This window comes from Phacochoerus africanus, chromosome 5, assembly GCF_016906955.1.
Source record: "Phacochoerus africanus isolate WHEZ1 chromosome 5, ROS_Pafr_v1, whole genome shotgun sequence".
Classification (NCBI taxonomy): Eukaryota; Metazoa; Chordata; class Mammalia; order Artiodactyla; family Suidae; genus Phacochoerus; species Phacochoerus africanus.
In genome coordinates, this window is record NC_062548.1 from 2080453 (window position 1) to 2108101 (window position 27649).

Here is a 27649-nt window from a genome sequence, read left to right on the forward strand (position 1 = left end):
CGCAGGGTCTGGACACGAGGCCTGGCCACACGTGCCCCCCAGCATCACCCCCTCTCAAGTCACTGCTTAGAAACGCCACCTGACCCCGACCCCAGGCATCAGACCACGGTCACCTGGGGGGACGGGCTGTTTCCTTCCAAACATCTCTCAGTCCCACTGCCCCTCCCCCGAAGAGCAGCCAGCCCGGGCCCCTCGTGATGGCAACCGAGGGCTTAAAACCCAAGGGCCCCTCGACACTGACGGGTGAACGGATAAAGAGACGTGATCCGTCCCCACAACGGGATACGGTTCTGCCTTAAAAGCGAAGGGAGCCGTCACAGGCCACGCCTGGGTGAGCCTTGAAGACATGACGCCCAGAGAGGTGAGCGGACACAAAAGGCCACCCGTCCTCCAGGGCCGTGGCGCCGTCAGGGTCATGGAGGCAGAGAGTGGAGGGCGGGCGCCAGGGCTGCAGGAGGGGACGGGCGCGGGCATTTCCTGGGGACCAAGTCCGGTTTGGGAAGACGCAACGCTCTGGACATGACGGTGCTGACGGCGGTGCAAACACACGGTGCCTCACGCCCCGAACCAGATGCTGGAAGACCGTGAAGATGCTAAGTTTTACGTTAGGACTTTTTTTCTTTTCTTTTCTTTTCTTTTCGGGCCACATCCGCGGCACATGGAGGTTCCCAGGTTAGGGGTCCAATTGGAGCTGTAGCCGCCAGCCTCCGCCACAGCCACAGGAATGTGGGGTCCGAGCCGCGTCCGCGAGCTACACCACAGCTCACGGCCACGCCGGATCCTTAACCCACGGAGCAAGGCCAGGGATCGAACCTGCAACCTCATGGATACGAGTCAGATCGTTTCCGCTGAACCACGACGGGAGCTCCGTGTCACAGCTATTTTATCACAGGAAAAACAAGAGGAGGAAAACCTTCAACCAAAGATTTCAGATCAAAACCCAGAGTTGCCAGATGTACCTCAGTGCACATTTAATATCAGCTCATGCAGCGTTCAGAACATCGCGACACACAGGCGGGGTTTACACGACACAGAAACACCCACGGGCAGAGGCAGGGCTGGCTGGGGTCTCCGCACGCCGGCAACCCCTCCAGACGTGCTGGGGCGCGACAGGGTCTGCACTGCGGCCACCGGAAGTCCCAGGAGGCGCTGGCCCCAGGCCCGTCCAGCTCAGGCTGGAGGTCGACTGAAGGTCCTTTCAGGGGGGTCTCAAGTGCCTGGTGACTCGGGTGTGTGGGGCCAGGGCTGGGGGACGGACATTCTCCTCCATCAGGAGGGTGGCGACTCCGCCAACGGACTGCGCGTCCCAGGGCGAGACCCCTGCCTACGGGGACGACCCCCCCGGGAACCCTGCTTCGCACAACTTCGCCCTGATGACGTTTCAGAAAATCCCGCCGCTTCCTCCAGAGCTCTCTGCGGGGCGGAGGGCAGGCTATGGCCGGGGAGTCCCCGAAGCAGCGACAAGGACACTCAGGGCACCGCGGAAAGTCCCGGCCTCACACGTTGCTTCCTCCGCTTCCCGGGCGTCTCAGCCCCGCCGGGCGCCCCGAGGCCCTGCCCATCCGGCAAGCGGGTCAGAGCTCCCAGCTTTCCAGGAAAGTGAGGAGACGCCCACACCCCCCAAGCTCCGTGGGAACCTGCGGCCGCCCCCTCTCTGAGGCCGGGACCGGCGTAAGCCACCAAAGTGTCCCCAGCCCAGGCATCTTAGGAGGACCCTAGCTGGGGGCCGGGGAGGGGGGATTTGCGGGCGGGGCCCAGACCTCCTCTCTTCTCAGCCTTGGCTTCTCACCCCAAGTCCAAGGTGCCTGTGGGGGCCCCCGGACCTCGCTGCCCACATCCTGACCGCAGAGCAGGCGCCCAGGGAGAACCAGAGGGGGGGCGGGGGAGGGGGCGCCGCCCCCTCCCGGGGGGGGGGGCTTCGAGATGCAAGGCGACTCTTTTATTCCCCGCGTGAGTCCGGAGGGCGGGGGCCCGGCCCGCGCAGCGCAGGGGGCGTGGCCTCAGACCGCGAGGGAGATGAAGCTGTTGTATCGCTGGATGTTCCTCTTGAGGATCTCGGAGCAGGGGCCCAGCACGCGCTCGAAGCGGGGCCGGTCCAGCTTCACGCACTTGAGCGGCCCCCGCGCCACCACCGTGGCCGCCCGGGGCCGGTTCAGCAGCAGCGCGATCTCCCCTGGGGGTGAGAGACAGCGTCAGGGGCGGGGGGCTCGGGGGCAGAGCGCGCCCAGGACACGGAGCCACCCTGAGTACGGGCCGCACACGGGCGTGTCTCCTGAAGACCTGGGACGCAGCCTTAGGCTCACACGCAGCCGGCCCGCCCCGCCACGGCCTCCCCGCTCAGCCGGCGCCCAGGACGGGCAGCCAGGCCTCCCACGCCTGCTGCGGCCCCCTCCTCAGCCCTTCTGGGGCCCTGGGACACGGGCACCCCCAGGAGGGTGCGACCCCACCCACTCACCGAAGTAGTCGGACGGCCCGAGACGCCCCACCTCCACGTACTCCTCCTTGGGGGACCGGCGCTGGAGGACGGAGGCTGTGCCCTGCAGGTGCCAAGGGGACACGTGAGGGCGGCTGGCTGGAGTTGGGGGGCAAGGGCGGGAGTGCCCGAGGCCCCCCGTGAAGTCACTGGCTCCTTTCCACACGCGCCCCCAAATCTAAAGTGAATCCCCCATCTTCCTCTCGCTGACAGAAGGGCAAGGGGTCTGGGAGCCGTGGCCTCTCCCCAAGACCACCGTTCTCTGAGCCTGGCTTGAGCCCGGGGCGTGGCGCAGGCTGAGTCTGGAGATGCCTCCGAAGGCAGCGCCGCTCCCGGCTGACCTTGGCTTAAGCCTCAAGGACGGGAGGAGTGTGGTCTCGGGGTCACACACCCGCTAAGTGAGGCAGCTCCCCCGGCCCCCAGACAGGTGGCTGCAGATGCCGGGCTCCATGCTTAACACAGGCATGGGCAGGGCAGCTCGGCCGGGCACCGCGTTCCACGCCTCGGCCTCGGCCTCGGCCCCGGCAGTGGCGTTCCAGCAGCCGGGTCCGGAGCCCAGAGCCCCTCACCTGCCCCTCGGGGGAAGCGGAGGAGGGCGGGCTCCTCCCTCTATGCCTGAGGATTAGGAGCCGGGCCCCATAAGCAGCGCCAGTAAATGAATGCAGCCCCATAGCTCAGCCCCACACGGCCGGCAGGCCTCAGAGGCCCCGCACAAAGTTCCCGGGGCGCTGCCCCCCCCCCCGCATCCACAGGGCCCTTGGCCTCCAGCCGCTCAGGCATGTCCCCAGCCTGCACGCTGGCACCCAATGCCCATGGGAAGGCGGTTTGTTTCCAGGTGGGCTCGGCTCACCCCAGCTCACCCGGACCTGGCCTCAGAAACGCAGGCCCGGCCAGGCCCTGGTTAATGGGTAACCCCTCTGCCCGGTCTGCGAGGCGCGGGTCAGGAGATCCTGCCTCTGCCCGGTGTGCCTGGAATCTCCCGGTGCCCGTGGGCGGCCCCCACACCGGCCCCCACTCCAGCCACGGGGTGTTTATGAAGTCAGCTGACGGATGGAGCGGGGCTTGTCTCTACCCCACGTGGGCAGACGGGAAGCCCTCCCAACTTGGGCTGAGGAACAGGGCCCGCGGGACACACGGTCCCAAGCTGACCCCACACACAGGACGGAGTCTGCCCCCACCTCCCGCCCGCTGCCCCTCGGCCTGCCACCCCCCAGCCGTCCTCGCGGCCAGTCTACAGCCTGCTCAGACCAGTCCTGGCACAGACCCGACGCCGGCTGAGGGGACTCACCCGGCTGTGCACTGTGGGCTGGTCCCCTGAACATGAGCTGCTGCCGGAAGCCCAGGGACAAAGCCGGAGTGGAGGGCGGCCAGGTCTGGGGCTGACGGCACCGCGGGGACAGCAGTGCTTCTCCCGATACAACAGCACGTCACCCCACTTAGCGTTTGCTTTCGCGACTGTACTTACGCAACTTACAGGCCTTTCATTCCCAGTTTCGACAATTTTCCATTTGACAATTGGATCATTTTCCTCTTCAGGACTCTCAGGACGGAACGGAAGCTCCCTGGTTTACAGAATTACTCAGCAGACTCCAAGCTCAGCGCGTCCGAGGCGCTGCTTCAACCCCACATAACGGAAACCCGACGTGAGATGCCCAGACTGGTGTCCGCACTCTTCTCGCCCTTGCCTTCCACTCTGCTGGCCTCGGTCGAGTCCTCCTGACGGCACCATGGCCGCCACAGTTCCGGGAGTCGACAAACGCCTCCCCATGTCATTCACAGGAGAACCTTCTGGAAGCTCCCAGCAACCTTCCCTCCCAGCTCACTCACTGGTCAGAGCAGGTCACACGCTCACCTTAAACCACCGTGACCGGCTTGCACCCCTCAGACGCTGCCCGGCCCGCTCAGGAGAGGCGTGAGGACTGGGGTTCTGTGGGCTCAGGTGGGCCTCTGCTCTGTTTCTCGCTCGTGCCCCTGCCCCCGTGCAGACAGCGTCCCGCCCTGTTCTCTCTGGAACCAGCAGCGTCCCCCTTGCGCCTGGCAGCTTTGCCTCCTGGTCTCACGCGGAGGCCCGTCTTACGATCCACCGCAGGTGGGATGAGGCGAAATCCACTTCCTTGGCAGTGGACGGAGCCTTCGCACCCAGACGCACCTCGACCGGGAGGCGGATGCGTGCCCGGGGACAGGTGTGACCACAGGGCCGCCGGGCTGGTCAGCGTGAGGATGGACGCTCAGGGAGTGTCCTCAGGGGAGCACCGAGCGAGCAGCCCCACGAGGCACATGGCTGGCTGGGGGCCCCCACCAGCGGCTGCAGGTGCTCGCGGCCAAGTGACCTGGGAGGGCGCACGTCATGTCCCCTCCCACGTGAGCTGCCAGCCCGCCTCAACCGGGAACGCCAGCCTCAGGTGGCAAGGGGCAGCGGGCCCACAAGACAAACCCATGCCCCCTGGGGTCCAGTGACAAACTGTGGGGTCTTCAGTCACGAGACCAACCCCCGGCTTTTCTTTGGGGGGCTCTTTGCTACAGCAGCCATGGCTGACAGGCTCTGCGCCCCAGCACTGATGTCACAGCAGGAGAGGGGGCGTCCCCGGCTGGACGGCCTGGGGCGGGGAGCCAGGGACCCGGGCCGACGGACTGGACACCGTGGGGTCGGGCGGGCCTCCAAGCGGCAGGGCGTAGCGTTCCCACGACACGGCAACAGGCGTGACCACTGCGTGCCCCGGGTCTTCCGGGATGGCGAAACCATCCCGGCCCTGGGACAGCTGTCCTGTGCTGCTCTCCCTGCCGGCCAGGAAGGCAGCACAGACACCCTCAGGGGACTGAGGGCTGGAATTCTGGGGGCTGGAAACACATACTTGCCAAAACTCTAATGCATATTCCCCAAATCTCTCGCTTATTGATTCCGACCCAACTCTAAAAATAAATCGGTCACACAGGAATCAGCCCGGAGGACGCACGAGAAAAAATGCCTCTGCCGCTGCCTGGGGCACAGGGCTGTGAAAGGCCCGTCCGCCTTTCGACGTTTTCGACTTTTTAAATTTTTCTACAAAATCAAAACCCAACCCAGCTCTCTGGTGCCTCTCCTTTTGGTCTTTGCAGGGCCACACCCGCGGCATGTGAAGGTTCCCAGACGAGGGATCGAATTAGAGCCGTAGCCGCCGCCCCACACCACAGCCACGGCAACGCGGGATCCTTGACCCGCTGAGCAGGGCTGGGGATCGAACCTGCATCCTCACATGGATGCGAGTCAGGCTCATCTCCGCTGAGCCAAGACGGGAACTCCACCTCCCTGGTTTCTGCGACGGGCAAGCGTGGCCTCTGCAGGACAGCAGCGGCCAAGGCCGAGGTGCAGGTGCCTGTGGAAGCTGGGGCTCGGGGCTTCCCACGCCTCGAGCGGCCCCTCCAGCCCGGCCCAGAGCCCCCGCGGCTCAGGCGCCGTCGGAGCCGGGAGAGGCGGCCCCACCCGCGGGGGCCGCAGTGGGGGGCTCAGAGGGCCACGTCTTCTGCTTGTGAAGAAGAGGGAAGAGAAGAGGCCATCACGGCCCATGTGGGGGGAGGGACAGACACCGCCCCCCGTGCCGCTGTGGTGTCGGTGCCCAGGGGCTGACCGTGAGCCCAGGCCGGCCGAGCAGTGAGCAGGCGCCTCAGATCCCCATACCACGTGCCAGCACAGGAAATATTCCTTATTTTTTAAAAAAAATACGTATTTTAAAAGAAACAATCAGGAGTTCCCGTCATGGCGCAGTGGTTAACGAATCCGACTAGGAACCATGAGGTTGCGGGTTCGGTCCCTGCCCTTGCTCAGTGGGTTAACGATCTGGCGTTGCCGTGAGCTGTGGTGTAGGTTGCAGATGCGGCTCGGATCCCGCGTTGCTGTGGCTCTGGTGTAGGCCGGTGGCTGCAGCTCCGATTCGACCCCTAGCCTGGGAACTTCCATATGCCGCGGGAGCGGCCCAAGAAATAGCAACAACAACAACAAAAAGACAAAAAGACAAAAAAAAAGAAAGAAAAAAAACAATCACAGCCACAAACGGAAACTGGCATCGCGTGCCCTAAATTAAAGGACAACTAAAGAGGAGGTAGGTGCAGGGAAGGTGTGGAGCCATCGGCCCCCACCTGAGGCTCCCTGAGGCTCCGACGGCTCCCCGCGGTCCCCGCCCGGCTCCTCTACGTGCTGGTCGCGGTCCCGGGCAGGCCAGCCTCCGCGTCCTCATGGGCACAGCGGTACGATGCCGGTCAGCTCATCAAAGTCAGGGTGGGAGCAGAGCCCCAGAGACACTGATGCACGTCAGACACGGCAGGTGGTCACGAAGGCAGCGGACACGAGTCGGCGTGAAGCGGGGAGGCAGAAGGTACCCAGGTTCGCGGAAAAACCTCGAACCTGGAAATGCAGGTGCCCACCCGCTCGCCTGGCTGACCGTGACTACGGCTCTGCTCCCCGTGCTCTTCCGCGGCTCCGCTTCTCCCCGCCACCTGCGGATGCGGGAGCCGGGGCTCGCCTGCCCTTCCTCAGGGGTGGAGGATGGGGAGAGCTGGAAGCTTCCAGTTGAGACTGAAGTGCAGGACCAGGCTCCTGCGCCTCCCAGGGTGGGGCAGGGGGCTGCTCTGGCAACAAAGCGGTTTCTGGTGCTCAACCCCCAGAATCTGAAGGGGGCCCCCAGGCACCTCCGTCTGCAGGCTGATGGCCCCACCTGAAGGCAGGGCCAAGCAGCGGCTCCAGCCTCAATACCCTCTCCCCCCTCCCCAGCCAGCAGGGGATCGAGCCTGTATCCTGCCCTCTGGGGTCCGCGCTGGGCTCCCCACATGGCCCTCTGTCCGGAGAGGCCACCAGCCGTCCCTGGGGACCCTGTGCTCGTCACACGCGCGATGACCCCGGGAAGACGGCCCACATTGGAAGACTCATGCCCAAGCTCCCACAGCCAACCGTGGGCACAGGGGTGGGTATCAGGGCCCCACGGCTGGGGACAGAACCCGCAGCGAATCAATCACCTCTGCGGGTGCCGGGAACAGCTTTCCAGCAAAGGCCACCATTAGCTCTGAGTGCTTCGGAGGAGGGGGTTCCCGAGAACTGAGCCGCACTGGATGCCACCATGGGGAGGAGAAGGAGGCACACAGCTGTCCACCCACCCAAGCCAGAGCCACCCTCGGCCAGTGGGCAGCAGGGGGAGTGACACCCCCACGGACCGGCTCAGAACGCACATCCGGAAGCCATCCCGCCAAAACACCCGCCGTCATGGCAACGGTCCTCGCACACCACGTCTCTCCTCCCTGGTGGCCGGATCCTGGGGTCCCGCTCAGGACAAAGCAGGACCGAGACCCCAGCACGGCCCTTCCACACCCGTCCGTCTGGGACGCCTCCCTCCCGCCAGGCAACGGGATGTCCGCGGGTGGGAAGCAGCCCCTGGGGCGCCTCTGGGACGGGGCGGGGGTGGGGGGAGCGAGCGGAGTGAGGAAGACGGCGCTTTCAGACTTTCGGGGGCACATCCCCAACGTTTTCCACTTTTCCATCAGAAAGTCTCAGAAAGGCACGGGGAGGGGCCGCCCAGACTGCCGTTGGGGCGGGGAGGCTGGGAGCCTGCGCTTCTGAAGGCGCTTCTGTGTCGCTGGTCTCAGTCCAGCGGGCGACACTGTACTTGCTTAGTCGTTCAGAATTCATGCTGTAAAAGGGCCCCCAGCTCCACAGGCAGAAGCCCCGAGCTCCAGGCCCCGGCCCCCAGAAGCCGAGCGCGGCAGCCGCACCAGAATCTTGGCGCACAGGGTCACGGCCCTGGGAGGGACCGCGAGGCAGGCGTCGGGGGCCGGGTGTCCACACGTCGGCGGACGGGGACAGGTCATTTCAGAGCCCAGAGCGCCCGCTCAGCTGGCGCTGGGAGCTGCCCTCTCCAGGGAAAGGGCGGCAGAGGCGGGCTGGGGTCCGGGGCCTACAGAAGGGGTCCCGAAGGGACGAGCCCCGAGCCCCGGATGACACGGCCGTCGAGTGGGGAGGAGACGGCTCCTCGGACACTCCTGCGGGACATCAGGGCTGCCCAAAGACAGGCCTGGGAGACCCTGGGCACAGAGCCCCCAGTGGGGTCAGAGCACAGGAGGAGGGGGGCTGGGAGCCACCCAGGCACCAAGGGGACACGAGGCAGGGAGCGGCCCCCCAGACCCCCCGAGATGTGGCAACTATGCCCTCGGTGTCCACGCAGAGGGTCTGGTGAGTCCCCAGAGAACCCACACACGGACGCTGACGGCAGCTTTAACTGCACTGTCAGGACCTGGAGGCAACCAAGGTGTCTCGCAGGTGATGGATAAATCACCGCCTGAGTCCAGACAGCGGAGCAGCGCTGGGCCCTGAGGAAAGGCGCCCGTGAGCCGCGGGGAACCACAGAAGAGAGGTGCACACGCGTCACAAAGCAGGAGACGCCAGAGAGGGGAGGCCGCAGACTCTGCGCCCCCGCACATGTGACCTCCTGGAAAAGGCAAGAGGAGACGGACAGGAGAGGATCAGAGCCGGGGGAGGGGGGGACCAGGGGCGCAGAGGCGGTCTTCACGGCAGGGCGACGACCTGCGTGACACGGCGATGACCACACGTGATCGTGCGAGTGTCCAAACCCTCAGTGCAGGTGACTGCGACCTGCCGGTGGGGGCTGCGCGTGGGGGGACAGGAGGCACGTGGCAAGTTGGGGTACTTTCCCCTCGGCTCTGCTGTGAACCTGAAACAGCCCCCTCAAATGAAGTCGTGAAATAAAAAAGACTCCTCTGAGACTGTGACACTCCCACTGCTGGTGACCAGCCAGCTCGGAGGACAGAGGTCTGAGCTGGCCCAGACGGGTGGACGTGGGTGCGGCGTGGCTCCCGGCCCAGCCCGGCTTCTGGAAAAGTGTTCCTGCTGCTTCAGCCCAGGAGGAAAGTTTATCTTTCTGCTACTTTTTGGACCAAGACCACTGTCCTTCCACACTGACCTGGGCCAGCAAGCGCCGGCCGCTCTCACTGCCTGACGGGGAGGGTCAGGCACCGACCACGGAGCCAACAGTGACAACCGGGGGGCGGCGCCGGCCTCCTCCCAACGGGGCCCACACGGCTAAGCAGCGAAGGACCCTGGCTGGCGGGTGGACGCCAGGGCGAGCCCCTCAGACCGGCTGCAGATCGAGGGAGGGTCCCAGGACAGACGCCCACGCCTAGGCACCCGGGAGGCTCCTAGGAGCCGAGCTGCCGGCCGGATGCTGCGGTTGTCTGGCTTACGGAGAAGCTGGCCTTGCTGGGGGCACACAGGGTGGACGTCAAGACCCCTGTCAGGGTGCAGGGCGGGTGGGGTCCAGCCCGCCTCCTCTGCCCCTAAACCGGCCCCTCTCCCCCCGTCATCTTCCTCCGCAGGATCTCCACTCATGCGTCAATGCCCAACCCCACGGGCCCAGCCGCCATCACCCTGGGGTCGCTGCGCCACCTCCCTGGCCTTCCTGCTCCGGCCTGGCCCTTCTCCATGCCGGACCCGAGACGCGCCTGTGGCGAGTGGCCTGGATGCTCTCCCCTCTCTGCAAACGCCGGGAGCCGACCAGCGGCTGCCATCGCCCCATTCCCTCGGCCTGACGCGCAGTAGGGGCACAAATGGGCGGAGTCACAAGTGGCCGTGACTCTCGGATCTGCGCATCGGGCTCCGGTGGTCACCCTGAAAGTCCCCGAGGCAACAGTGACCTCTGAACCCTCTTCAGCCATGAGGAGGGAGGCGCGGGCCCGGGGACAAGCTGCGAAAGCCCCGAGCAAAGGCGGACTTGGAATAGGATTGTTCTGCAGTCGCCGCAGCCTTGCAGTCATCAAACTAATTCGCAAAGAGAGGAGATACGGCCAACCTCACGTTTCCATGGCAATGCCTCCCGCTGCAGCCCGCGTGGGAGCGGGCAGGGAGGAAACGCGTCTGGTCCGGCTGCCCCCAGGCCGGAGGTCCTCCCAGCAGGCGGGAGTCTGGCCTCAGGAGGGTCGGTGGGGAGGGGGCCTAAGGTGCCACCCTTGCCCCGCCCTAGCCGCCCTCCCAGAGCAGGTCGGCGGGGCAGTCTGTGCACCCCGAAGAAGCTGACACGTTCTCAGCCCCAGAGGCCCCTCTTCCCCACCACAGGGCGGGGGGGGGCACCAGGGTCCCTCTGGCCAGACGCAGCCAGGAGCCCCTGTGGGTCCCGCTGTTGGCGCCGAGAGCTCCTCGGGCCACTGGGTGCTTCAGATCTTTGGAAGCCAGAGGGGTCCCGAGAACGGCCCCCACAGGCTGCGGGAGGTTGAGACCCGGAGGGGAGGGGGCTCAGCCCTGGGAGGACCCACTGGTGCTTTCTGTTCTCACGTCTGTGAGCCCCAGGTTCACGAGCGCAGGTCTGCTCTGGTCGGCTGAGAACACCCAACAGCTTGGCCTCGGTCACAGTGGTGGGAGCCTCCAGCACTCGGAGACAAGGAGAGAGGCTGTGGGGACCCGGAGCCCAGCCTGGCACCCAGGGCCCAGCAGGAGTCAATGACTCGAGTCTCACACCCGTGCACGCCCGTCTCCGCCAGCCCCTCCACAGCTGGGGAAACCGTTCCCATAGAAGCGGATCCCGGAGCCAGGCCTCTGCTCGCCACATCCATCCAGGAGGGCAGGGGACAGGACACCACATAGGCGGGAGGGGACTCCAGTCCAGCGTGGAACAGCCAGGGTCCTGTCCCAAGGCCAGCGAAGTGCACCTGTGCTCCGGCAAAGAGGAAAGGCAGCACCAAGCCCACCGGCCACAGGGAGACCCCCACCGGTGTCCTGCAGCCCCGCGGGCCAGCGCCCACACCAGGCAGCCCTTGGGCCTGTGGGGCTGTGAGGGGCCCTGGCTCCCAGCAGGCACAGGGGACCCCCCCCCGCCCGCCTGGGGCCCTGACCGCTCGGGCAAAGGCAGGGGCAGGGGTGATGGCTGGGGTTCTCCAGAGAGAGGGGCAATGGGACGGGTGATGGAGAAAGACGCAGGTTAAGCCATCGGCTCACACGGCTGTGGGGCGGCAAGTCTGAAACCTGCAGGGGGGCAGGGAGGAGCGAGCACTGGGGCTGAGGCCAAAAGCCAAAGCCGGCGCAGGGACCCCCTTCTTCCTGGGGGACCGCGGTCCTTTGCCTCTCAAGGGCACATAGCCGGATTGGACGAGGCCCACCCTCGCCACAGGGATCATGGGTTCCGCCAAGGTCAGCGGACGTCACACCGTCGCACCTCAAGAGCACCTTCACAGAAACACCGGGACCCACGCTGGACCAAACGCAGGGGTCCCACCGCCTGGCCAAGCCCACCCACAAAACCAACCCCCACAGCACACCTAAAGGGGAAACATCGCTCCCTTCCCGCCGCTGGCTCCGAGGGCATCGCTGTGCCGAGACGGATGGACGTGCCAGCAGCGTGTGTGAAGGGATCCACCGGAACAGCCCGTCCCCTAAAGGAATGGCATCCCTGCCACCCCATCCGCACAGCGGCCCGGGGGAGGGCAGGGCTGGAGGTGGGGGACACCGCGTCGCTTTCAGATGTGCCGGCGACCGCTTCTGGCCACGCGGGAAGCAGAGGCCGCGGCCACACGAGTCTGGGAGGGTGCGTTTCAGTTCTGAGCGCGTGCGATGCCCTTGAAGCCCAGGGCCCCACCGTGACGCACCGATTCGGCTGGTCACAGAGCACACGGGAAAAGAATCCCGGTTGCCAAGGAAACCACTGCAAATACATGTTACAATGTCGTGAAAACCATACCTTCGGAGAGGCTTGGGTTACACGCGGGGGTCTATTGTGAATCTGCCCCCCCTCCACGTTCTCGCCCCCCCCCCGCCCCCCAGGCAGCGGAGGGTGACACTCGGCCTCCAGGCTGGGCTGTCCTGGCGGAAGCAGCAGAGCTGTACGTCCCCAAACCGCTCTCCCAGGACCCTTTTGTGCAGGAGGCGGCAGGAGCCCCCGGAGAGGAGGAGCCGCCCCACCAGCCCAAGCTCCTGGCGAGTCTGTGTGGAGCCTACAGCCCTGAACACAAAACCACACATCTGCGGCGCCAGGCGCAGCCTCCGTAACAACAGTGGACACAGCGCAGAGCCCTTCCGTGGACAGGCCAGAGCACACCCAGCCCCGGGGCCGAAGAGATGATGGGGTCCATCCTGCCCCGTCCACGGGGAGGCCTGGACACACGTGCACACGCCACACACAATGCACGCGCACGCTCACGCACCGGGAACGCTCAGCACAACCGCAGTGAGAGCGCAGGACGTGGGGAGGTGGATGCAGGAGCCAGACGCACGGCTGCCCCTGGGATCCCCCACCCGCCCTCCGCCCGACCTTGGGGGAAGAACGGCCTCCGCTGCCCGCCCCTCGCGGGAGAGGGACAGTCAGGGCCCCCCTCCAGGGTGAGGTCACACTGCACGTCCGCGAGGCTCATACTTGTAGCTCCAAAAGAGCCAGGTCCCATTATCAAGGCTCACGTGGCGACGCCCTCCTGCCCCCGAGAGTTCTGTGACGAGCCCCCAGTGACCCCGCCTCTCGCACAGCTTGACGACCCCGTGGCCTTGGACATGGCTGGGAGGAGGCCTTGGCCCAGAGATTAGTGGACAATTGTCTGCGCTGGCCAGAGCGACTCACTCCTCAGCCTCAGGACCATCAAAACCAAGGCTGCACACTCAACGGCCAAGGGCCTGCAAGCCCGCCCGCCGGTGGGGCAAGAGGGCTGGAGGAGGACTGGGGCAAAGCGGGGTGCACGGCACACGCCGGGATCCAGCTGGCTGCAGCCCAGCGGGGATCCGAGGTGGCCAGGTCTCAGTGGTTCAGGCGAAGACATCCAGGTTTTTAAGTGAAATACCTGATTTTTAGATACTGACAAGTAGCTCGAATGTTTCAAAAAAAACCCACAGCGCAGGCCAGCGCAAACCTCACAGCCCTGTGTGTCTGAGAGCAGCCTGAGCTGCCTTTGGACAGTATGAGTAATTTTGTGCTGGAACATCCTCCAGAAACCACGAGCCAGACCCCAGCTCTCTCTGCGGACATGCAGGAGGATCTGAGATAAAACCTCGAGGGCCTGCCGTGCCCTCCACGGCCTGCAAGCAAAGCCCTGGCAATGTCCCGAGTCAAGCCATCACTTCACCCCAAGGGCTCCCTCTGCGGGGAGCAGGCGTGAGGTCACAGCCCGGGCGGGAGCTGAAACGCCGGTTTGCCGCCTCTCGGGTCCACGGAGCGGAGACCTCGCTGGCAGGAGTCATAATTTGCTCTGTCTGTGGTTTTTTTCCTTCTTTCAAGAAACATTATTGTCGAATGAGTCACCCGGGCGAGCACAGGAAAGCCGCCCAAGGACCCCCCTCGCAGCGTCCCTGCAGAAGCGCCCCCAGCCCCGGGGCGCTCAGGCGCAGACCGAGTCCCCGGTTCATGCCTGCACCCCCAGGCCCTCCTGTCCCAACGTCTCCGGCTCCAAACACACCCTGCGAAGCTCTGTGCTGGCCCCGGCAGGACCCACCCAGCACCTCACAGGCCCCTCAGACCCAGGGTCTCCCTCCTGCAGTGTCCCCTGCGGACCCCGCAGCCGTCCAGATCTTTGCTGAGGGACCAGCAGGCAGGTGGCGGGAAGAGGTCCAGGCACGGCCTTCTAGGAGGGGCTCCTGGGGAGCCCTGGATTCTCGGGGCTCAGCGACAGACTTTGGTTGGGCATGGAGCAGGGTGAGCGCAGGCCAAGGGCATTCTGAGCATGCTCGCCAACATCGACCTGGGAATTCGCTTCTGCTACTCCTTCTCTTTTTGGGCCACCCCGCAGCATATGGAGTCCCAGGCCAGGGGCCAGGTCCGAGCTGCAGCTGCAGCAACAATAAATATTTAACCCGCTGCGCGGGGCCGGGGATCAAACTTGCGTCCCAGCGGTCCCAAGACGCTGCCGATACCGTTGCACCAGAGCAGGAACTCCTGCTTCTCTTATTTTAAGGCAGGAAGGCGGCTCCAGGCCTGGTCACACCACCTTGTCACTGCTTGTCTCGGCACCAACCCCAAGCCGGGTGCCACTCTCTCTAGATGGCACCGGGACCCCCCTCGCTGCTGCGGCCGTGGCCCGCGTGGGCACTTGGTGCTGCACGAGCAGCACCAGCCTCTGCCACGCTGGAGGTTCTGTCCTCGGACGGCAAAGCCGGCAGCTGAAGCATGTGCTTCACCCGGCGTGGGACAGAGACCCGCCTCGCCGGGGGGGCCGGGGAGGTAGGAAGTGAGCCAAACTCACATAGTTTCAGGCTGTGTCATGGGGAGGTTCCCACGGCGAGGCGGCCCGCTCATTCATTCCGGGGCTGCGGTGGCTCTGTCCCTGGGGACCACAGCCGAGGCGCAGCCCCCGGGGGCCACGCCGGCCACGCAGCTGCTCGGCCCCGTCAGTGACAGGCCGAGCGTGGCCGCCACGGATTACGGCCCGGAGCCAGCTGTCGCTGTGGTGGGGGCTGGGGGCGGCAGCAGTGAGTCACGCGGGTCCAGGTGGAGAAATCTGGTGCTAATCCTAAGTTCACACACGCGGTGGCAAGACCGGCAGGAAGGGACCCCACGCGCCCTAACTTCACACGCTTCCCTCGACGAAGACACAGACGTCACAGCGGCTCTGACCCAGAGCAGCACACGTGTGGGCCCGGGGGCCCGACCCCGCTTTCCAAGGGGAGACCCTCTGGTTCTCAAGCTGAGGCCCCACAGGGGGGTGGGAGGCGGCCATCCGCTCAGTCCGCTGAGGGCGGCGGGGGCTGGAGGGGGCGCTCGGGGACCACTGGCCCGCAGGGGCGGGGAGGGTGTCGGCGGGATGCTCCCCTCCCGGGCAGCCCCCTCCCCCAGCGCCCCACCCGCGCCCTGGGGGGGCCTCACCTCCGTGATGATGAAGAAGTCGTCCCCGGGCTCCCCCTGGACCACAATCTTCTCTCCATCCTCAAACTGGACGGGCTCCAGGGCATCGGCCACCGTCAGACGCTCCCACTTCTCCAGGGACTCTGCAGAGGGGGACAAGGGGGTCACGGGGGGGGGGCACGGAAGATCACGGGAAGGGGGCAGCTCCCCACCCCAGACGCCTGACTGGATGAACGCGGCAGAGTAAATTTCTGTGCTGGGGGCCCCCAGTATTTTCACGCGTCAGCCGGGCCCAGGGTGGTGGCGCTCCACCCTCAGCAGGTGGACAGGGCCTGAGCCGAGGGGTTCTGACCCACATCCCTGGCTTCAGAGCCAGGAGGGACACTGCTCGCGGGCTCCAAGTGAACCCAGCGTGAACCGCCTTTGTGAGCCTCAGGAACAGAGCTGCCTGTGCTTTTGCAAACAATGCCATCACAGGTCAGCCCTCAGGGCTACGAAGGGGATGAAAGAACTCAGAGGCCGAGGCCGTGGTCTGTCTGAAAGGAACGCCGTCCGACCGACCGTCGCCATTCAAAGAGCGCGTGTGCACCTGCGGGCGCGACACCGAGACCCGCCACCTCTCCCCTCATCGGAGATCAGGACGCGACCCTCCGCGGCAGCTTTACCTTTGCCGCCTGCAAATTCTGTCTCCTTCTGCCCTCTCTCCCACCTGCCCTCGGGAAGGGGAAAAAAACGCTCCTTTTATAAGAAATTAACGACCCCCCTGACGAACTGTTCCTTTTTTGGCCAAAGGAACATCTCTGGCCTACGGTTATCAGATGCGCTTATGTAGGGCAGCTGCTAAAAATATAGAGCAAAGCATTTATTTTAGGTCCAGGCCGGGATGGGATTTCTCCTGCCAATGCCACACGTCGACAAGGACACACTTCCGACCCGCCCGGGCCGGAGCAGCTTCTGCAGGGAAGTCGCTGCCAGCTGGCCCGCCAGCTTCCCGAAGAGCCCCAGTGGACGGGAGCTGCCCGGGGACCCAGGCCCCACGCACCCCCAGGGGGCGACGCCGGTGGCTTTGGAGTGGGTGGCGGTGTGGCGATGGGGAGCCTGTGAACACGGGCGTGGCGGCTCGGGGTTCCCCTCTGGGGCCGCGAGACGCTGTTGCTTTCACAACGTGGGCCTCGGGACGCTCACCTCCGCGTGTGGATCGGTGGGGTTTCCGCACGTTTGAAACCGGGTCCCTGCTGCCGTCCGAGTCCCAGCTCCACCCCCCAACAACACAGGTCCCGGAAGGGGACTGTCCTCTCAGAGGCGGCGACGGCGATTCGCGGGCCCCCCGCGTCTGGACCCGGGGGGCATCCAGTCCCAGGGCTCCAGGTCACCCCGCTCCCGACCCCGCCCTTCTGGGGGTGTGCCTCCCGCGGAGGTGGTGGACACCGCACAGAAGAGACGCAGGACGCCCCCCGGAGGCAACCCCACGAGTCAGCCTGCAGCCGTGGGGCGGCTCACATCTCCCCCTGGTCTCGCACAGCTGATGCTCGGGAGCAGAACGGGGACCCCAGGGTGCCCGGCTCTGAGCCCGAACCTGATCCAGCTCTGGGGACGCTGGCTGTTCCTGCCCGGAGGCCTGGCGCCGCTTTTTTCCTGGACGCTGGCTCAGGGTGCATCTCAGGGTCCATCCCAGACTTGCTCTGGGTCCCCTGGGAGGACCGAGCCCCCCTCGTGCCATGCCCCACACTCTGCTCCCCATGCCACCAGCTCCGCGCAGGTGTGCCTTTTTTTTTTTTTTTAAATCTGGAGAACAAGAACCAGAACAGTAACACGAACTACACAGCCAACCCCCATCCTGAACAGAGAGACAGGAGGACCCGGCCCTGCCCGCACGGGAGCTCCTCCCTCACGACACATAACAACACTGACGAAACCGAGGGGCCGGCGCCCCAGCCTGAGTTCCCTCTGCCTCCCCAGATGCTACGCCTCTGGAGGGTTTGGTGGATTCTCTTTCTAACGTTAGGAGGTCTGGCGAGGTTCCTCCCCGCTGGTGCTCTCACGCCTCTACGGCAAGGCAGCAGCGTCTTGCACACGTCGCGGCGTCGCCCGAGGCGGGCAGAACCACCGTCCGTCTCTGCCGTCTCGCATCCCAGGTCCGGGGTGTCACGTGGAGACCAGGCCACGCGCCAGGCTGGAGGACAACCCGCGCCACGCGACGTCCGCCACGCGGCCCTTCCTGCGACGACAGATTTAGCTTGTTTCCCCTTTCCGGTCATTGCAGAGATTTGCTGGAACGAACGTCACATCTGGGTGTCTTTGTTTTAGGAACCTTTTTTTTTTTTTTTTTTGTCTTTTGTCTTTTCACCATCTCTTGGGCTGCTCCCGCGGCATATGGAGGCTCCCAGGCTAGGGGTCCAATCAGAGCTGTAGCCGCCGGCCTAGGCCAGAGCCACAGCCACACGGGATCCGAGCCGTGTCTGTGACCTACACCACAGCTCCCGGCAGTGCCGGATTCTTAACTCACCGAGCGAGGCCAGGGATCGAACCCGCAACCTCATGGTTGCTAGTCGGATTCATTAACCACTGTGCCAGGAAGGGAACTCCAGGAACCATTTTTTAAACTAAAGTGCAGTGGACGTACAATGGCACTCGTTTCAGGCGTCCAGCAAAGCGATTCGGTTACCTACGTACGTACGTGTATGTAATTTTTCACATTCTTTTCCATATGGGTTATTGTGAGATATCAAAGGCAGTTCCCTGTGCTCTACGGCGGGGCCCTGGTATCTATTTCATTACGGTAGCTTGCATCTGCTAATCCCCAACTCATTTATCCCTCCTCCCCGCTTCCTTCCCCACTAGGTTATTTTTCGTCTGCGAGTCTGTTTCTACTTTATAAATATTCATTTGCATTATTTTTAGATTCCCCATATAAGGGATATCATATGATACGTCTGAAGGCAGTCTCTGTCTGACTTCACTCGGGGTGGTTGTTTCGAGGGCCATCCACGTTGCTGCACGTGGCAGGATCGCATTCTTTTTCACGGCTGAGTAGCATTCCACTGTCTACACACCCCACGTCATCTTCTCCACCCACTCCCTCCTCAGTGGACACTCAGGTTGCTTCCAGGGCTTGGCTATTGTGAATAGCGCTGCTATGAAAAAAAAAAAAAATGCAGCTATCTTTTCAAAGTATGGTTTTCTCTGGATAGATGGCCAGGAGTGGGATTGCTGGACCATATGATAGTTCTTTTATTTTTATTTATTTACTTTTTTGTCTTTTTAGGGTGGCACTCATGGCCTATGAAGCTTTCCAGGCTAGGAGTTGAATTGGAACTGCAGCTGTCAGCCACAGCCACAGCCACGCAAGATCTGAGCTGCCTCCGAGACCTACACTGCAGCTCGTGGCGACGCCGGATCCTGAACCCACCGGGCGAGGCCAGGGACTGAACCTGCATCCTCCTGGATACTAGTCAGGTTCTTAACCTGCTGAGCTACAACAGGAACTCCATGAGAGTCCTATGTCCATTTTTTCAAGTAACCGTCCGCCGATTTGCATTCCCCCCAGCGGTGTAGGAGAGTCTGCTTTTCTTCACACTCTCTCCAGCATTTGTTATTTGCAGAGTTTTTGGTGATGGTTTTTTCTGATTGATGTGAGGTGACCTCATGGTAGTTTTGATTTGCTTGCTGCAATAACTGGTGATGCTGAGCATATTTCAATGGGTCTACATGTCCTCTTTGGAGAAAAGCCTATTTCGGTCTTCTGCCCATTTTTTTGATGGCTTTGTTTTTGATGCTGAGCTGTAGGAGCTGTTTATCTATTTTGGAAATTAACCCCTTGTCAGTCACGTCGTTTGCACATATTCTCTCTCATTCTGTGGGCTGTCTTGTCGTTTTGTTTATCGTTTCCTTTGCTGTGCAAAAGCTTTCAAGTTTAAAGAAGTCACGTTGGTTTATTTTTGTTTTTATTCCCATGACTTGAGGAGGTGGATCCAAACAGATACTGCTGTGATTTAGGTCAGAGAGTGCTCTGCCTGGGCCCTCCTCTAGGAGTTTTACTCTCTGGTCTTACTTACATTGCGGTTTTTAATCCATTTTGAGTTTATTTTTAAGATGGTGTTAGAGGGGTCTGATCTCATTCCTTTGCGTGCAGCTGTTCGGTTTTCCCCGCACCATTTACTGAAGAGGCTGTCTTTGCTCCGTCGTATACTCCTGCCTCTTTTGCTGTAGATTTACTGACCAGAGGTGTGTGGGTTTAGTTCTGCACTTTCTCTCCTGGTCCACTGAGCCGTGTGTCTCTTTGTGCCAGCACCACACTGCTGGTGGCTGGAGCTTTGCAGCAAAGCCCACACGGGGATCCTGGTTCCTCAGGCTTGTCTGCGTCTCTGTGTGTCCTTGCGAGAAATTCTCTCAAAGGCGAAGACCCTGAATCTGAAGCACCAGCGGTACTGGTTCTGTCCCCACAACCCCTCATTTACTTCCAAGGCTGTTAGGTCTGTTTTGGTCCTTGATCTGTCTCCACCAACCGCGTAATTTACCCCATTGTTTTATCTTCCGGCCTCTGGCCTCCTATTTGACTGAGCTGTGTTCTCAATCATTTCTCCACTGGCATTTTCCCGACGGGGTTCCTGCCCCTGCAGCTGGTCTGCACAGCAGCCTGGGCAGCTACTACCCCCAGCCTGATCAAGGACACAGGGCCATGGGGGGAGGTTCGTGGGGCAGGCAGAGAGCCCCTTCCACGCTCCTGCAGCAGGGAACCGGGGCTGCTCTGACCTAGAACTCTCCAGCGCCCCACGAGGGCCGGGCTCTCTCCTTTCTCTGCGAGTGTCAGCCCAGGCGCCGCTGCCTCGCGCCCACAGATCTCCACTTGCTGCTTCTCCTCGACCTGCAGGTTCTTAGAAAAGGGGACTAAGCCTCACCATCACCTGCACCCAGAGGGCCCCCACCTCCAGATTTGTTCGTTTTTTTTTTAATTAAAAAAATTTTTTTGGTGTTTTTGTTTTTTGGGGGGGTTTTTTGGTTTTGGTTTTGTTTTGTTTTTTTTGTTTTTTTTTTTTTTTGCTTTTTAGGGCCACACCCAAGGCACTTGGAAGTTCCCAGGCTAGGGGTTGAATCAGAGCTGCAGCTGCCAGTCTACACCACAGCCACAGTAACACAGGATCCAAGCTGAGTCTGTGGCCTACGCCAGAGCTCACGGCAACACCAGATCCTTAACCCACTAAGCAAGGCCAGCGATTAAACCTGCAACTCACGGTTCCTCATCGGATTCGTTTCCGCTGCACCACGATGGGAACTCCCACCCCGGAGTTTTTAAAGCTGTGATGTTCCCGAGGGAGCTCCTGCTGGACTCCTACATCCTCTGGTTCCCAGGGCTCTAACACTTCGCTGTCACTCCCGCTCCCAAGTGCATCCCCCTCCGACCTTAACAGGAGCTGCTAGACACACACTCGCTGATACTCCAGTTGACTGCAACGACCTCGCATGCAAATCCTCAAGGGCCCGACGCAGACGTGCGCGCCTCCACCCTGGCCGAAAGTTCTACATCCTACCGGCCGGGCTGGTCTGGAGCAATATGCAACCATCAGAGCAAGTTCAAAACTCTGAAGGGCGTGTCTGAGAGCCATGCCGACCCTCTCGGAAGCCCAGGAAACGTGGCCGAGTCGCTCAGGCCCCCAGGCCAAGAGCCCACGTGCAGGGACGAGAGCCAGGAGGTCAGGAAAGACACTCGGCACAGATGCGCCTCTGCGGATGGAGGGCGGACACCCAGCTGTGTCGCGCGCGTGTGTGCGCAGGCTCCTACGGGCACGAGGCGGGGGGGAGGGGGGCGCACGGCACACGTGTACGCATGCGCGCGCGTGCACGGGACCCTCGCGCCGCAGCCCCGTCCGCCCACCGCCGAGCACGCACCCAGGATGGAGACCTTGCTGAGGAACTCCTGGTACACCCGGCGCTTCCTCAGTGTGCTGCCCTGCGGGAAGAAGACAGAGGACGGCTCAGAAAGGCGGGCGCCCGGCCCGTTTCCACCCTCCCCCGTCTCCCCCATGACACTCGGGGCGCTCCTGGAAGCCCCCCGAAGGAACGAGGGTCTGAGCCCATTGCCGTTTCTACCCCCAGACCCCCGCTCCCGTCTCTGGGTGTCCACCCTGACTGCCCCCACGACTTAGAGCCTCATCAGACCCACCCCAACCCCAGCGGGGCGGGGGGGGGGGCGAGGGGAGGCTGAGGGGACCCCCTCTGAGCCTTGGTCCCCTGGTCTGGCGCTGGAGTACTTAAATGCTTGCCCCGCGGGACCCCGGGAAGGTGACCGGAGCAGACATCAGTCAAGGGACATGGGGAGGGGACCCCAGCTTCCCCTTCCCCACCAGCTCTGCACGGCTCAGGGCCAGACCAGCACTAAAAAGGCTGCAAGTCCCAATGTTAGAATCCTGGAGGCCTCCGCCACAGAAGCCCGGACACCCCAGGACCTCTTCATCTGGCAAAGAGCCCCTGCAGGGCTGGGCCCCTGAGCCAACAGGTCCAAGACCACCTCCTAACTGGACCAAGACGGCTTTTAGGGCGGTTCTGCACCGCCGGCTGGTGGCCATGGCGGGGACACAGCGGCCAGGTGTGTCTGCCATGAGGTGTCTGGATGCCCACGGTGGGGTGCATGCTCGGCACAGCACCCCCCCCCCCCCGCCGGCCTGAGCCATCTCGGATCCCCACCGGCCATGAGAAAGGCATTTCTTTTGAAAGATAATTTATATTCCCACTGACCTCCCGGCAGCAACGCCCACCCGGTGGAATGCAGGCGTGTTTGCCCGGGAACTTTAGACATTAAAGCCCAGCACAACTGGCTCATCCATCTCCCGCCCCAGAATGACAGCTGGAGGCGGCCGCCCGGGACCCTCGGGCAAGGGGACCTGCCTCAAAGGCTGGCCGAGGCGCCTGCTCCTTGGCGTCTTCCTTCTGGGATGAGACAGCCAGGTCGGCCAGGCTGGGCCCCCACCGTCTGCTCGGGCGTTCACGATGCATGTGGGGGGCGCACTGCACATGTGTCCATGGACCATGCCGGCCCGGAAACTCAGGGGCTGCCAGCGGCCCCAAGTGGGCTCTGTGCCTGGCGAGGCTGGTGCTGTGTCACTGGGATGGGGCCTGTCCAAGGCCATGGCGCAGGGAGGGGCCAGCGGGGCCTGGAACCCGCCTCCTGAGGGACGTGGCTGAGGACCCACGCTGGTGGGGGCGGGCTGGGGGGGCTGGTCCAGCTCAGCTCTGCCCCTCCTCCCTGGTACCTACAGCCTTGGTTTCCACCTCTCTGTGATGGGATCTGCCGGGCAGACTTTGAGGAGCCGAGACGCTACCTCCCCATCCCCAGGGCCCCCAGCCCCCACTCACCGCACGCCCCTCCCCGCCGCTCCCCCCTAGGGAGACCAGAGCCTGTATCCCCCACCTGACCCGGGAGCGACCTCCCACCTCGCTGCCAGCAGGCCAGGGCCTCACCCCGCGCCCCCTGGCCCCAACCCATGGCACGAGGCACGAGGCCAGGCCCCGAACTGCACCCCGTTGTCTCGGGGGAAACGACAGGTCCTGAGGCTGGAATCTAAAAGTCCGCGAAGTCCAGGCTCCGTCGTGCCACCGGGCGTGGCCTGAGCTGGCCCCGAGGAGGGGCTGGGACCTGGGTCCCGGCAGGTGCCAGGCTCTGGCCAAAGTGCACACACGGCGGAACGGCACCACGGGTCCGGAGCCTTGGCCCAGCTCTGGGAAGGTGAGAGCCGGCCAAGGCCGAGAAGGGATCTCCGACCCGGACCAACCCCTCCGGGACCCTGCCCGTTTCAGGTCAGTGTAAACCCCCCCACACCCCCACGGCCCAGTGCCCAGCCGGTGGGAGGCATTGCTGTGGGGCCCAGGCTGGGTGGGGCCTGGGGCAAAGGAGACCAGAAGGGGGTCCCAGCCCCCTGCTGCCCCACTTCACAGATGGGAACCGGGGCCCCAGCAGGTGAGGGGGGCTCAACACTGCGGCTCAGGACCCAGTTTCAAGGGTCTCAGGCAGGTGAGGCTCCAGGGACCCCAGCCCAGCCCCTCCCATGGGAGGCTATGTTCTTAGTTCCAACTCGGGGTCTCACATAGGATTCAGGGGAGTTCCCATTGTGGCTCAGTGGTTAACGAATCCGACCAGGAACCATGAGGTTGTGGGTTCGATCCCTGGCCTCGCTCAGGGGGTTAAGGATCTGGTGTGGCCGTGAGCTGTGGTGTCAGTCACAGACACGGCTCGGATCCTGTGGTGCTGTGGCTGTGGTGTAGGCCGGAGACTACAGCACCGATTCGACCCCTAGCCTGGGAACCTCTGTGTGCCGCGGGTGCAAGCCTAGAAAAGACAAAAAGAAAAAATAAGTAAATACATAAAGATTCAGGGTGAACAAAGGGTCCTGAAGCTTAAAAGGAAGAAGTGTGGGGCACTGGGGCCCTCGGGCCCTGGTCCTGCTTGGAGACGGTGGGCAGCCAGCAGGCTGGTCTCAGCGAGCCCTACCCATCCCTCCAGCACCACACGGAGCAGCAGAACCTTCTGGACCAGAGGTTCTGGGATTCAGAGGCGGCCCCCTCCCTGGAGACAGCACATCCCCCCGTCCTGCGTCCCCCACGCATGTCCAGCTCAGGGTCCGCTCACTGTGGGACGGGCACGAGTCCGCCCAAGCTGAGGGCTGATGCAGAAACGGGCGCCGGCAAGGATACTCCCTTCCGAGTGCGCCGCACTGTCATTTTCTCCCCGAGATGTAGCGGCTCTGCAGGCTGCCGGCACACCGCGGCTATTCTTAGCGCCCAGGGATCCAGAATTAAAGCAGAGGAAGCGCCAGCTGCCTCGGTGGTTTGGGAACTTCCCTGAATATAAGGTTCCAGCCACAAAAACCCCACAGCCCAGGAGGACTCGGCTGGCCGGTGGCAGAGGAACAGCTTATGCAACCAGGCCAGGTGTGTCCCGGGGAGACAGGAACCGGGAGGGGGGGGGTGCCTGGGGCGCCTCCCACACACACGAGGTCTCTCTCTCTGGAGAAAACAGGGATTGGCAGGTTTAGACAAAGATAGGGAGCCAGGAGGCACCAGGACTCACCTCGCAGGGCAGGGCCTTGGCACGATCCGATGGCTGAGGCACTAGAACAGCCCCTGTGGACGGTGGGCACCCAGGATACCCCCCGAGGGCAGAGAGGAGTCTCGTGAAATGCTGGGCTGCAGACTGAACGGACCCCTCCCTGTGGCACGAAGGGCCTGGCGCTACATGGGGCCAGGATGGCTGCCTGGCTGCCTGCTCGGACCTCTGCTGGATGCCACCTTGTCACGGACGGGGTCTCAGGCTTTTCTGTAACATGGCACCCCCACCTTTGCTTCTGCTCTGTCACTCTCCATGGAAACTGTCGCCAGGAGGCATGAGTTTGCTCTGTCACCTCCTCCACTGGCATGTCAGCCTCCTCTGCGGGGGTGCACCTGTGACATTCCCTAAGGGCCCCCAGCACCGATGACCAGCCAGTGTGTGCGCAGGACAGAGTGGGGAGGCCTTCCCAGCACACGAGCTTCCCCCTGGAGCCTCTGGTGAACACCGTCCCTGCTGCCCAACACGGCCCCCCAGAGGGCCTGCACAGGTGTGTGCGCCACCTAAGACAGGACCTGGCCGCCTGTAAGAAAACGTGAAACGGCTACCCTTGTGTAAGGAGTGGAGGCCAGCAGCCTGCCCAGGACCACAGTTCCACTGTGCCTCTGGAAGCCGGCCCCTCCCAGCCCTTTACTCCACCACCTTGGTGAGAGTCACCTCGTAGTCCAGAATGGCAGCTGGAGCTCCAGCCATCGCAACCACATTGCCAACAATCGTAAGGAGAATGGGAAGGAAGGCAATAGGAGCTACCCCAGCTGTGTGCCTGCCTTCAGGGAAGCTTCCCAGAATCCCTCCTGACACCGGCCACCCATCCCAGCCCTACCTGGCACACCACCTAGACACAACCAGACTCTCACACGATGCTTGACAGCAGGCAGCCTCGAAGGGCTGCCCACCCCGCCCTGGAAAAGCCCCCACACAGGCGCCGCTCACTCACCATGAGGATGCGCCGGTAGCTGTCCCGGTCGATGCCCCAGAGCTTGAGGTCCGTCTTGGCCTTCACAGTGGCTGCCCTGGGGGTGCCATAGATGAGGGCGAGCTCCCCAAAGCTGCCGCCTTCACTGATGCTGGTCACCCACTCCCCGTTCACATACACCTGCAGGCGACAGGGGACAGCGTCAGGGCCTGGGGTCACCCTCTCTCCATTCACATACACCTGCAGGCGACAGGGGACAGCGTCAGGGCCTGGGGTCACCCTCTCTCCATTCACATACACCTGCAGGGGACGGGGGACAGCGTCAGGGCCTGGGGTCACCCACTCCCCGTTCACACACACCTGCAGGGGACGGGGGACAGCATCAGGGCCTGGGGTCACCCACTCCCCGTTCACATACACCTGCAGGCGACAGGGGACAGCGTCAGGGCCTGGGGTCACCCTCTCTCCATTCACATACACCTGCAGGGGACGGGGGACAGCGTCAGGGCCTGGGGTCACCCTCTCTCCATTCACATACATCTGCAGGGGATGGGGGACAGCCTCAAGGCCTGGGGTCACCCTCTCTCTGTTCACATACACCTGCAGGCGACAGGGGACAGCGTCAGAGCCTGGGGTCACCCTCTCTCTGTTCACATACACCTGCAGGGGACAGAGGGACAGTGTCCCGGGCCTAGGGTCACACTGCAGCTTCCAGGGCTGGGAGCCCACTGCAGCCCCAGATCCCTTGCTGGTGGGTGGAACTCAGCTCTACCCAGGCCCAGGATCACCCGAGGTGCCCGCCTCAGGCCCAGCACTTCCACAGCCGAGGCTGGACGGGCACATAGGTGAGAGTGTCACTGAGGCACTTGACCCACGGGAAAGTAAGTCCTGCCACCTCCAGGAGGCCTCCCTTCAACTCTCACCGACCTGAGAAGGGCCGGCCAGCCCAGGCTGCAGTCTCTCTAACCACACAGCAGAGTCAGAGGTGACTCCCCGGGCACCTGAGGCTCCAGCCACCGTTCGGGGCCCCTCACCTGGGCCTCTCCGGTCCCTGCCATTCTAGGCCCCACGCCCGCCTCCACCAGCAGGGCTGACGACCGGAAGAAGCCACGCTTCCTGAGCCTGGGGCGCCCCTCCCCATGGGCAGCACCCACACGGCACGCAGTCAATGGGCACCAAGGCCGCCCTGCGGGCCGAGCCCAGAGGGCAGACAAGATGCCCTGTCAGCTTGCGAGGGCGGCGCCCCCAGCACAGGGCCTACTGTGCATTGACACGCACGTCCGCATCCTGCAAGAATGGCCCAGATTGTGTATTATGCAGATCTGCTTACTATAAATTAACACAACGCACTGTTCATTCCCCGCAGTGTCAATGAGCTTAAAGAATGGTTCCCGTTGGCAGGAAGGGTGCCTGCGGGAGAGAACGGATTGGCTGAATCATGGAAGCGATTCTTGCGGAATCAATGACTCATTATCTTGTCGATAACTGAGGACAGATCTGCCAATCTGCGGGGAACACCACGCAGGCGATAACTGCATGGTGTGAGCCGGGGCCGGGGGAGGGGTGTGGGGAACCGGCCGGCCCACGGTTTGTGAGGCCCCTGCCCGCCCCACCCGGGGCCACCTGCGCTCACCTTCTGGAATCAGGGCCACTGGGCCTCAGCAAGGGTCCCCAGGAATCAGGGCAATGCCCGTCCTGCCCACGAGGCAGGGAGCGTGCCCGTCGGCTGTGCCGCGGACGTGGAGGGCCAGCAAGCCGAGGTCTAGGAGTGAAAGGGCCGTGCGGAGCGTCCCCGGGGCCCCCACTTCCGGTTTCCCTCGAAGGGGCCCAGCGTCCACGGCGGGGCTGGCACTGGGTCTTGGCCAGCAGCCGGTGGCCCCCTTACAGGCCTGTGTCTGTGCACAGTCCTCCCTGTGCTGACGCAGCTCAGACGCTTACCTGCCCCCCCCCCCGCAGCACGCGGCCTCGTGTTCTCCCCCAACTCAGATCAGGGCACAGGCGTCAGTGCCCCCCACCCCAGGACGGGGGCCTGAAGGTCACCACGGCGCATCCTCCTGGTCCAGCCTCATCTGCATGCTGGGCTCTGCCTGTCCGGTCTCAGCCACGCAGCCGCTATGCGCGCATGGGTGAGGGGCGCTCGAGGTTCAGCTCCAATTCGGAATTCTTCCCGCTTGTGACCAAGTGCCGTCACCTCACGGGGATGCCAGGTGGGGGTGGCGCAGGCCAAATCCCGGGTGGCCGTACAATTGTCCTAACACCGTCTCCTCAGATGGTACCGACCCCCAGCCCACTGCACCTGCTCCCTGAGCAGGGTCACCCCAGCGACGTGGGCTCCGAGGCTGCGCGAGCCTTGCTGGACGCAGGGAGCCTGGGGAGCG

General features: G+C 63.5%; 1 protein-coding gene across 4 annotated transcripts in view; it reads right to left on the reverse strand.

The window, feature by feature from the left end:
* Positions 1-946: 946 nt before the first annotated feature.
* The window catches only part of PRKAR1B (protein kinase cAMP-dependent type I regulatory subunit beta), a 75393-nt gene continuing 48690 nt past the window's right edge, over positions 947-27649 (reverse strand). For 3 of the 4 annotated variants that reach the window (XM_047779355.1, XM_047779354.1, XM_047779353.1), the window contains exons 7-11: positions 25293-25451; positions 21145-21205; positions 15280-15401; positions 2456-2537; positions 947-2173 (exon numbers count right to left, since the gene is read on the reverse strand). In XM_047779355.1, coding sequence (XP_047635311.1) covers positions 2001-2173; positions 2456-2537; positions 15280-15401; positions 21145-21205; positions 25293-25451 — 597 coding nt within the window. In that variant the 3' untranslated portion in view covers positions 947-2000. Of the gene's footprint in view, positions 2174-2455; positions 2538-15279; positions 15402-21144; positions 21206-25292; positions 25452-25631; positions 25692-27649 lie in introns of all 4 variants that reach the window. The other variant, XM_047779352.1, reaches the window with a different exon arrangement.